This window comes from Stegodyphus dumicola, chromosome 4, assembly GCF_044657685.1.
Source record: "Stegodyphus dumicola isolate Sdum_Otavi_A_Nest chromosome 4, ASM4465768v1".
Taxonomy (NCBI): domain Eukaryota; kingdom Metazoa; phylum Arthropoda; class Arachnida; order Araneae; family Eresidae; genus Stegodyphus; species Stegodyphus dumicola.
This window is the reverse complement of record NC_140771.1, coordinates 144239377-144251736: the sequence shown is the minus strand read 5'-3', so window position 1 is coordinate 144251736 and position 12360 is coordinate 144239377. Positions and strand designations below refer to the sequence as shown.

At 32.3% G+C, this 12360-nt stretch overlaps 1 protein-coding gene across 1 annotated transcript in view; it reads left to right on the top strand.

Moving 5' to 3' along the window:
* The window catches only part of LOC118201396 (uncharacterized), a 143571-nt gene that overhangs the window by 41203 nt on the left and 90008 nt on the right, over positions 1–12360 (top strand). The window contains exon 2 of the mRNA XM_085815580.1: positions 6278–6693. Coding sequence (XP_085671706.1) covers positions 6278–6693 — 416 coding nt within the window. The remainder of the gene's footprint in view (positions 1–6277; positions 6694–12360) is intronic.

Sequence of the window (12360 nt, the reverse complement as noted above, 5' to 3'; positions counted from 1 at the left end):
GGGGTTTTCAATTGTAAATAAATGGGCTGGCTGCTTGGGCGTTGTCGTGGTTTTTCCTGTGTGTAACGTGTATACTAGTCAATTTGCCTTAGAAAGCCCTCTACGCCGATAACCCTCGAATACTTTGCCTTAATTAAGAAGACCAAACCAAAATAATAGTCATTATAATAATTTCATCTTCGTAGCGCAAATATATCGTAAGCAAGCATGACGTTCATGCTAATCGTTTATTTATATAATTATTCACAGTGAAATAAGTAAAAATTATAATAATAATAAGTTTACTATAACATTAGATAGCGTTGATGGTTCTAAACAAATAACTAGTTATACAGCAGAGGAATTAAATATGTATTTAATAAAATTATGAGGTAGTGATCCTCCTACAAGGTATTGTAAGAGCAAAGCAAAGAATATTCATTAAATTATCTAAAGCATGGAAAATAATTTAAAACATCGTGACTTTCATAAAATTACAGGGTTTAAGAAAGGAATTTTTAGAGTTGAGGATAATGAAACAGTGATAGAAGGAGAATATATTGCCGTTATATCTAATCGAAAAGATAATTCATTGTGACATAGTAAAATTGGCTTATGTAAATGGAAATTCCACTGAAGTTATTTATTCATTTAGTAACATAAATCCCTCGGGTGGTATGATTTCAAAATCATTTGATAAACCGAATTTTTCCTCATTAAAGCAGATGAAATTCCTAGTATTCTTATGGGGATGACTAAATAAAATAATGACATCATTGATTTTAATAAATCAAGAAGCTTAATGTAACCTTATTGCGGAAGACGACGAAAATTATTTGAAAACGATTTCTGATTTACTTTCTAAATAAATAAAAAAAATCATAAATTATGCAAAAAAAGTTAAAAAAAAAAATGAAGGAAGAGGGTGGTTTATTATTATTATTATTATTATTATTATTATTATTATTATTATTATTATTATTTAGCAAAACCTACAGGAAATAAAGCAATGCCTATTACGGAAGTATCAGCTTCGCTGTCTGAAGAACAAGCAAAAACATTTGTAAGAGATGAATTAAAAGAAATACTTTCGATTACAAAGAAGGGAGGATGTTTAAGAATTATACATAAATAAATGGGAAGGATTTATAATTTAGCAAATACGAAGTACCATATTAATAAACTGAGAGTTATGAACTTGTAGAAGTAAAAAAGGATGGAAAATATAATACATCAGAGCAAACAATTTTTATAATTTTACTATAGAAGGAAAAATATTTTTTTGTTTTCAACAAGTTTTTTCAAATAGGAGTAAAAATTGTGAAAACTAATAATGATAATATTGGAGGGGAAAATGTAACTTTAAATAGTGGGGGGTGGATTTATTTAGCAAAATTAAGCATAAATAAGCTGATTGAACATCACAGTGCATATGCTACACTATTGATTCATAGTATTTTGATGTGATCCTACTCCGGATTATTCTACATCAGGATGTACAAATATGTTTTTCTATCCTGATAGTTCGGTTAAGCCAGATAAGCGATTTATAATTTTAAAACGAGTTGCTATCGCAGTCCGAAGTTGCCTGATGTAGTAAATAATATAAAAATAAATGACGATTATCATGATATAATTTTTAAGAGATGGTTTATTATAAAAAATAGTAATATCGCAAAAATATGGATTCCATTAAAAGATACTTTTCTTTCTTCAGAGAATATAAGATGGCATTTACAAATTTAAATATTAATACTGAATTTCAGAGGTATAGAAATGAAAATATGATATATATACTAGTGTTGAATATGTCCTGTGTCCTATAGTGTATGAGATACGCTGCTATCCACTTGAAGGAACATTTCTGTAAAACCTTTTTTTAAAGAAAATTTTACTTCTTTTCTACGAGTATTTCGAAAAATTCAAAGGTCATTGAATTATTCCATGATATTTCGTGCATTTAACACAGTTAAGGCGTTTGAGTACACTACCGTTTATTTAGCATAGTTGTATTAGAGAATCATAACTTACAATAACTATGAAAATGTTTATCTAACAAATTAGAGAGTTTTCTTAAAACTTATGAGATATTCACTTATAAGTTTTAAATAACTTCAGGCTTAAATATTGGGCAATATTATCAGAAGTATATTCCATAAAAGAAGGTAATATATGCTAAAAGTAATGAAATACAGAAAAATAACCCAAGTACAAAATCTTTTTAAGACTTCTTCACCTGTAAACAGCATAGGTAGATTACTCTCTCGTCAATATATCGTTTGGCCCTGGTTTGTTTTTTACGTTCAGAATTTTATTATGTAAAAGTAACACTAATTTATTCTAACAATTCGTCAAGATTATCTCTGATCTTTAAGTTAAGCTTTGCAATTTTAAATGTTGATTTTTATTTTCATTTACTGTAATTTTATAAATTGATCTAAAATTTGAAAGGAATTTTCTGCTTCCTTCCAGCATACCTTCGTGGTGTAAAGGTAGCACACTCGGCGCATATAATCGAAACGTCCAGGTTCGGATCCCAGCGATGGCATAGCACATTTTTCTCTTCTCCTGTTTGAAAAATTCTAACGCCTCTACAGCGATGCCCGAATAAGAGCTGCAGAAAAAATGTTGCTGAAGATCTTGATAAAGCATGTAGTCTTGTTATTATCACGTAGTTTCAAAATGCATTTTTTACTGCTTCAAAGTTTCCGTAATCGGTAACGTGTTACGACAAGATAAAGGAATCTATACAAGACCTATCAGAACTTGCGAAATATCTCATTTCTTAAGAAGTAATTTTGTACTGAACGTATTCACTATTAACGTGAAGTAAAAGGGAACATAATCAGTTAAAAAAATATGCTAAACATAGTATTTACGTATATATGAAATGCCTTAGTAATTATATATATATATATATTCAATTTGCGTTAGGTGCAAGTTCAAAATGTATTTTCTTCCATAATTTGGCACCTACTGCTCATGACAAGTTTTTCGAACGATATTACATGTTTCACGTGTTTATGTGGTTTTAACTCACCATATCTTTCTTTGTGTTGAAAAGTAATGCAGTTTTATAAATTGTACCCATTTCTTACGAATTTAAATGGCTTTTTCAAGCCGTCTTTGAAATTTAATGTCAATACGCAGAATGCATCTATAAGATTTCCGAGTGCTTTTTAAATAATTTTACCAAACTTGACAAACGATAAATGATAGCATTTATTGTTATGGCCTTTCCGGAAATACAACTAATGAAAATATTAATATTTCCTATGGATCTATTTACCCAAGGCATTAAGAATAAAACCAAAATGCTTCTAGCAATTGCACAAATCTCGAATTTACCTTTTTGTAATTCATATACATTTGCACTTCTGTAGAGCAGGTTGGCTCCATAATTTTATTAAAAGACTTCCGTAAAAGTGGAAGAGGCGGAGAAAGCCTTCTTCACTCACCACGATTAAGCGTTGAAGGGGAGGGAGAGAGAGGCCAATTCTGTGGCTGGCGCCCTAATGGAACATTTTAGTTTGAGCAGCCATTTTGTAGTGGAGTTGCACGGAAAGAAGCAAACGAATTATCCCCAGTTCCAGAAACATTAACCTGCCCACTTTATCGCCTCCTACTCTGCCGCCAAGAAGGAGGCGAATCAAGAGTAAATAAATAAATAAAAAAGGCATTTCCACACGTCTTGGCCGAAATTTCATCACGGGCTTTCTTTCCATTCCGACTGCCGGTGATTCCACGGCCATCAAAGGGCCGTCGAGGAGAACCGCGGGCCTTTTGTGTCTCTCCAATCCGCAACTGGTAACCCGATTTAACGTTTTCTCTTTCCACTCTTAAGGACAGTTTTCTTCGGGTTTTCGCTCTCAGTGATTTGTCTCGAGCTTTAAATGGGTGATCGCTCCCCCCCCCTCTCATTGGGGGTGCTTTCTTCCGCTTTATTCTCCACATTCGCCTGCTTTTCCCCTTTGATGGGCTTCCCATTTTCCTTACTGGAGCATAAAACCAGCTCCGGACTTTCCCCTTTTTTGCAGAAGTGCATTTTCGAGGAGGTGAGGTTTGTAAATGGGAGTAATTTTGCGATGGTAGTGCTATCCGTAATTCTGCGCTTTTGTAGCTCATAACAGTCGGAAAATCTCCAACAAAGATACTACAACCTTATTAACATCAGCGGTTTTATAAAAACGAAGCCAGAGCAAACTCATAAGAAAAATGCTATTTGAAATCTCACAAAAACTTGCTTTTTTTTTTTTTTTTTTTTTTTTTTTTTGCTTTCTATACTTAAAAAAGGTTAGACAAATAAAACTTTGACACAGATTTTCTTTATCACCGAAGATTTAATTCAAAATGTAGAATTTTTCTTAAAAAATACCATTGTTTACTTATCATTAAGAAAAATATTCATTTTTATTGGCCATGAAATAAGAGCTGCATTTCTAATGGAACGCTACCTTTATCTCCTTTGGTTGTTCTAAATGTTATTGAGGTGTCATTAAAGATAAACGCAAATATTCTTTGCAAAATAAACAGAGATCATCAATAAAAATGGAACCAAACCGTGGGACAAAAAAAAATAGTTTTGTGTAAAATGTCTATTAATCATTTTTAGGACATTTTTATTTTTGAGAAATCTGATTAACTTGAGGTAAATTTTGATTTATGCTTTAAATCAGAATCTTAAAACTCGTTTTTTAAGATTATGAATCTTTATAATTTCTATGTAATCCATATATCATGCGTACCAAAGAGTAAATATTTTCTGCTATAAAACATATTTTGCTTCCCGCTCTTTCAACGAATTCTTGATTGCAGTTTCAATGGTAGAATAAATATGCGTATGGTGAGCCATCAGTTTTTACTACTGAAAAATAAGTTCATATTCATACTTAGAAAATAACAGAGTAACATTCGATTGGTCGATACCTTTACGCAGTATGTTACAAAATAACATTCTCAGTAGTCGGTAAGTTTATGAACAGAAAGCATATTTTCCAGAAGCTGCTTGACAAAGCAGACTGGCATAAGTAGACTTTCCCTGAAGCAGTTTTTTGTGGGGTTCATTCTTAGTACTTGTGTTACCAAGTAAAGCTTAATTTATTACATTTTTACCTCAAAAACTTTATGCCCAAATGTCACATTTCTATTTAACTGGCCACATAACATTTTGTAAATTATTCTTAAATACTATAAAATGAAAATTATATTGATTTTTAGGGAAACCCATGTGTTGGTTGTTATTTTTTAAATTGCTCAAATACTGAGTTAACTATCGTAATGCTGGTATTGGTATAATATAAAATACATATTAATTTTGAGTAATAGGATCTAACATTTAATTTATTTTCTAATGCATTTTTCTACGTAGTTCATTCAGATTTATATTAATCAGAATTCGAAATGAATCGCATGGTTCATCCTTGTTGTAAGCTACCTATTTTTAGACTAACCAAGATATAGACTCATTGATGTATAAGGTATTTCTCCCGCCTTCTTGGCATGACTTCGTGGTGTGGTGGTCTGCACGCTGGGCGCGTTATCTAGAGGTCAGCTGTTCGATTACCGGCGAAGGCGTTGTTCATTTTTCATTCTTGCCTGCTTTCCAAAAAATCCTAATGTCTCTACAGATGTATTTATTATATGTTATAAGACAATGGATGAAGGAAGGGAGAAAAAGTCCATATAAGAAGAATTAAGAAAGAGAATTATGAGAGTTGAGTACGATAACTAACGAAGAAGGGAAACCCACGCAGAAAAAATAATAATTCTTACCAAGTGTTGAATTCAAAAGCTTAATTTCGTACTAGCAATCAGCCTCCGCTCCTATGAAGAATCTTTCATTTTCGTCAGATAGTTCTAATATGTTTTCCTGCAGTTAAAGTACCACAAATTATTGTTTGACTTTAGGGAGAAACTCAATATGAATCATTAATTTTCACTCTCTTTGTCTTTAAATTGCTTGTTTATCTGAAATGGAACGAAGTTAACTTAAGAAAGTCATTGTAATATATTTAATCATCCACAGAGCAGTGTGCTAATGAATTAACATTATTTAAAGAAACCTATCGCAGTTCACTAGATAATATAGGAAGAATGTTAGTCAAAATAATAAAACTTTAAATCATACATTATACATGGTTTGGTATCCCCTTAATATTACAAATTTTCAGTAATTTTTATTTACAATTAATAATTAGTTTATATTAATAATTAGTTTTCTGTTTGTATTTAAATTATTTTTAGATCAGACACATATATTAAGCTCAACAGTTTAATTGAAATGTGTCACATTTTTCAGTTACATCTTCGCCCATCGCTTCAGTGTCCACAACTACAGAACCGGAATCTCCAGCGGAAGTAAAGCCAGAAAGCCATCACTCTCAGCACCACCAGGAATCAAACCCTGCATCCGATCATGGGACTGTCGCTACAAACGGAAGCATCACCAGCAATCCTGACAGACTGGACGAATCCTCCAGGCAAGATGATGAGGACACAAAAAAACGGGAACCAAGTCCATCCTCAAACCAAGGTGCTCCTTCTTCCTTGGAGCATACGGGTGGACACAAGGTAAAACAGCGCCGGTCCAGGACCAACTTCACACTAGAACAACTAAATGAGCTAGAAAGGTTATTCGACGAAACTCATTACCCAGACGCATTCATGAGAGAAGAGCTCTCTCAGAGGCTTGGACTTTCCGAAGCTAGGGTTCAGGTGAGCTTCACTTTCTGTTACGTTTCTCTAGATATGTTTAAACTAACTCTTGGAAAAAGGAAACAAAAATGTAGAGATTTTTGTTGGCCAGTCATTAAAGTTACATTAATATAAATTTGAGACGAAGTTAGAAAAGTCCACGATCTGTGTGAAAATAAGGTCGTTGTGAACTTCTTGTGACTACATTTTGTAGTGATTTCAGAAATGGAACGTTAGAAACAAGTTTAACAAATTTATCTGGCAAGCAAGCCATTTATCTGAACTAAGGAAAATATCAATGCGTTTTCATATGGTACAAATTAATAATTATTCCTTTATTAAATAATAGTTATAAAGTAAATAAAAAATTTACTTTTGATGGGATAACTGTCCAGTGGAACATAGACAGTTATATTGGCTGTGGAATATGTGGTACACGTATGGCTTCGTTGCTATTAAATGTGCTCAAACTGAACAGCAGAATGCTATCCTTGTTCAGAAGCTAGACACCTATGAAAGGGAAGATATTGTGCTTATAATCTAGATCTCTCTCATTCGATTCATATCGCCTTCATCCCTAGAAATAACTGTGATTCTAAGTAAACACTGAATTACAGAAGGCTGGGTAATATAGCAGCTAGCAGAATGATATCTTTACGCTATTCTTCAATAAGTAAATTTCCTTAACCACCACTGCGATTCTCCAAAATATAGTAAACATTTCGCGCCAGATAACACTTTAATTACTACTTTATATTCACTTCCTACTTTAAAAAAATACTGAAATATCTCCTGCTCTGCAATAAATAATTATTAAATTCCTTTCGTTTCATAATACTTCAAAACATGTACAATAATCTTTTACTTTCAGATATGAAACATATGAGTGAATACTAACATTGCACGTTTATTTTTGTGAGTTTGTTTAAGCCTTCGGAAAATGCTAGCTTGTTAAAATTGGAGATAAATTAGCATTTGGAAAATTTGGAAAAGAGAGGGAAATTAAAATTTTTTTGTTGTGTTTCCCCAATGTTTTCGTTCATTAATTAATTAGAATGTCATTTTCTTGCGGTGGTAGTTCTTTGGTAAATTGGAGAAATTCTTTCAGGGAGGGTACGCCAACTCGCACGAATAGACTATGAATAATTCAGGAGATGGTACACTTAATGTGCCCCATTCTGAATAAAATAACGATTGATTCCAAATAAAATAAAATAAATAAACTCCTATTTATTCCTTCGCACCCCAAAAAGCCCCATCTGGACGAGCGGTGGAGAGGTCACGTGATCTTGCGGATTGTCCTTTCGTCCATTTACTCGCTGCGGGCGGGCGATAATCGGATTAGCAAACGATAACCCCTCGCGCCGACATTCGAAATTACGCACTACCGATTGCCGATGACAGACAAGCTTCCTCTTCCCGTCCTCGGCCGTCGAACAGTGTTTCCTCACCTCCATTACATAGCCCCCGTCCCCTCTTTCCGCTTAAGCGAATATTTACCCTAGTGATGTAAGCAAAGTGTGTACTGCGGGTTTTTTGTTTTTTGTTTTTTTTTTTTTTTTTGTCTCTTTCTGTCTAAAGAGAATGACTCCATCATTGCGCAATGATAACGAAGTGGATGATTGTAAAAATTGTGAATTTTTTTAAATGTTGTAGGTTGTAGCCTTTTAAAATAAATTTTGTTTTACTATGGAAAATATAAATTATTCAGTCATTTACATAAAACCTACAAACAGCTTGGTTCAAATAATTTCTAATATTGACTTCATGAGAGAAATATCAGTTTGAAAATTATTAATTTTTTTCCTTATAAATGGACTTGTATGTACAATTTCTGCATACACTCAAACAAAAAATACATCACATCTTTGCTACTTTAATCGACATTTTTCAGATAATTAAATAAACTAATCATATACCAATAAATGATAAAAGAAACTAAGCGTCACTCAAAAATAAAAGAAAATGTGAAATGTAACAGTATAAAACAAGTAACAGAAGAAACAATATCATAAGACATGAAAGAATAACGGAATAATCAAAATAAAAATACGAGATATAATTAATGAAAGCGTAAAATAAAAATATTAACGACACCTTCAATTTTAACTGCATAGATTCTCCAAACTGAAAAAAAAAGTATATAAATTTTGTAAATTATGTGATTTTTAGAATATGAACAGCTAAAGAAGGATTAACTATTAACTAAGTATATACCAAAAGCAAAGATAGTATAAAAGTGAGAAAATTTAACTGATATAATTGCCCTTTTTTTCCTCTTACCCCACTAAGCATGTATGATATTGAATATTTCCTTCTAACATTTTAAAATGTCTCACATCCATACAACATCTTAGTAAAGTCACTGCAATTCAATCAAGATACAATGTGGCAAAAAGATGGATATCTATGAGTGTAACATATATTCCATATCGTAGGTCACATTTCATCTGTCTTCTATATTTTATGTTAACGCATCTAATTTTTGGATTATCCAAATCCAAGATTAAGCCTGCAGGAATGGAAACTTGTTGAATGTATAGTAGGAAAGTTACATATTCAATATTAAAACGTAGATTCAAAATTAACAAGAGTTTTGAAGCGATTAATCGAATGTTTCATTTCTTGTTTATTTTTAATTTTTCATAAGTTTTCACTTTATAAATTTAAAGAAAAACAGTGTAGAATTAAATATTATGTTGGAGAAAATTTAGATTTGAAATTTATTCGAAGTTTAAAAAAAGAGGAAGAAAATTGCTCTAAAATAACATAATAAATAGATTTTCGAAGTTAACTTACTCAGTATATAAACAAGTATAAAATTTAAAATGTTAAGCAGTTTATTTCACTGTTATATAATTATAAGTCTTAACATGAAGAATATGTTCCATTACAGTTTATTTTGATGATTAATTGGTATTTCTTCCTACTCCTTACTTCTACAGGTGAACACACTAAATATATTGGAAAGAAGATTCTTTGCTTTTATAATAATCTGGATCCTCTGGAGAGGCATAAAATGAGCTTTTAAAATATTGCTGCAGGAATTGCTCTTTATTCTTTCAAATGAAATAGATCATTGGTTAAAATCTCTTTTATTTGATTCGCAAATGACTTTCCACTTCGACCTAAATATTGTGTTCACTGGAACTGATTTCAGAACATTCAGTAAAATCTTCAAACTTCATCTCATTAAAACATTTTTATACTTATCTCATTATAAAGCACAACTTGCTAAGTAAATGGGGTCGTATGACATTGAAAAAAGCCTAATATTATGATGCTGATTCCACAAACGTCTCTGGGGAATATGTTTTCACCACCTAGTGAAACTCGTATAAATCCACCGGCTAACAGTAGAATAAACACAAAACTCTATTGAGAATGCTGATATTGGACAGTTTAAACTGCATCCAAATACACAATCTGTATACAATGAACTCGCCTACTTATATTAAATTAATTTTTGTTGATTTTACGTGCTTGGAATTTTTAGAAGTATCATTTATAATTGAGACACAAGACTGAAGCAAAATAAAGTGTTTCTTAGCTGATAGACTAAAAGTTCACTAAATTATAATTACTATATTTCTAACTTGTACATTCTTTTTCTATGAAACAGAAGACTTTAGTCTAAGTATATATAGAATTTCATTGCTTTTATTAACTGCACGATTCATCCATTTTACATACAGTTATTTCTCTTATTTGAAATAACAGGCACGTACAAAGAGCTCAAAAAATATGCATCCTTTTCTAGTTAAAAGTTAAAGAGGAATTGTCTCAAACAACATATATAAAATAATAGCAAAATGCATTAACTGTTAGAGAGAGAACAGTAACATGTCCTGGTACAAACAACCATTTCGCTCTCTTTGTGCTGCAAACGTTACAGATTCTCATTTGCTAATTGGCTTCAGCAAAGATTCTCAGTTATTCCAGTCTATTATTCTTTCAATTTCTACGCCCTGCCTGTTTACGACATTGCTCATGGCTGCTCCCCTGCCGCCCTCAGTACCCCAGAGGGCACGGAGATAACCAGAGAACCAACCAGGAATGGGGACACCTCAACTCCTCTCCTAACTGGCAGTGGCAGTGGCGATTAAGAGACCTTTTACTCTGATTAGGAACTTGTTCCCGCTTAATTCCGCCTTTATAGGGCACCCTAACCTTTTAATTTAGCCGGCTTAATTGGGTTGGCTTCAGCGCCTTTCACGCGCTCCTTGCCTGCAGAGGGATCTCTCTTTTTTGTATTTATTTTTTGTTTTTTTAATGAGCTGGCCGCGGTCACAAACGGGAAAGAAGGGTAGGCGGGTGTGTCAGGCGTATAATTTAGGCTTTGAGACGCGCTGGAGGCATAAAATGAGGGTTATAAATATAGGCTCTGCCTTTTGTGTGGTTTTATATACATGTGGTATTAGGGATTTAGAAGCAATTACCGTTATTGGCGAGCGCGGAATTCTGGATTTGGGAAACACTCGCTTTCGCTTTGTCCGCGTAATACTGGAAGGCCAATCGAAAAGGAAATTCAAATTTAGAGGTGGAGTAATGGGGGGAGAGTTTTTATTTCTGCTTCATTTCCCCGATTGGTTTTTATTTCCTTCTCCTTCAGAGAAATGTTTATGTGTTATGGGACTGCAAGGCTTTACTCGATAAACTGTGCTTTTCGAAAGACTTCTCTCAATACAGTCTTGTTGAAGCGTATCGGTAAATACAGGTTTAAGATAGTAAATATCATTGAAAAGATACTTCTTTCGATGTAGAAACGAATGCAATGCAATATATTCAAAATTTTAAGTCTATTACAATGTTGCAAATAAATTATACAACATATTGTTAGATCGATGAAAATAAATGGTACCGCAAATTTCTCAAGTGTTCTGTTTGCTTTTAAATCTAAGTAAATATACCGACAACTTGCAAAATTCAGATATTGATGTCTAATCGATTTCCAGACACCAACGCATATAACAATGCTTTCAAGTATTTGGATGTCTATATGCAGATATGCGGTAAGAATCTAAGCTACTGGTTAATTAAAAGTTTTTGGCTATGTGAGAAATTTTTCCTTTTATGTTTAAAATTATAGATGAACAAGTTTTCATATTAATACGTGAGTGTATAGAGATTCACTCATGCTATTCCGCTACCCTTATTAACTGTAATAACATGCTAACTTCAACAACAACAAAAAAAATTTTGGGTAATCAGCGGAAACTGACGTATTGTTACGAATTTTATATTCAGATAGCTAATATTAGTAGAATTATAATTAAAGTTGTTTTATTTTCCCCGTGTAATACAGCACGAGATAAATATTAAAAGAGAGCTATGCCGGAAAAGTAAAAATACTAGAACACGTGCATTTAACATTTAATAAATGAGTATCTCTTTAATTTGTAATTGATATTTTATTTCAATAAATGTAATTGACTACTATGTTAGCTGTAACCTAAATTCTACTCTTTTAGCTTTCCAGAAATTGCTAGAACTGTCTCCCGAGGCCGATTTCAAATAGAAGAATAGAAATAGAAAACAGAGTTTAGAATGAAAAAATAGCTTTTTATCTTTTAAATAAAAATTATTAATTCTGAAATATTTGAAGATAAGTACTAAACAATTCACTTCATTTCGATATTTCCAAATGAAGTATTGAGATATTTATTAACATGTCATAACTGTTATAAT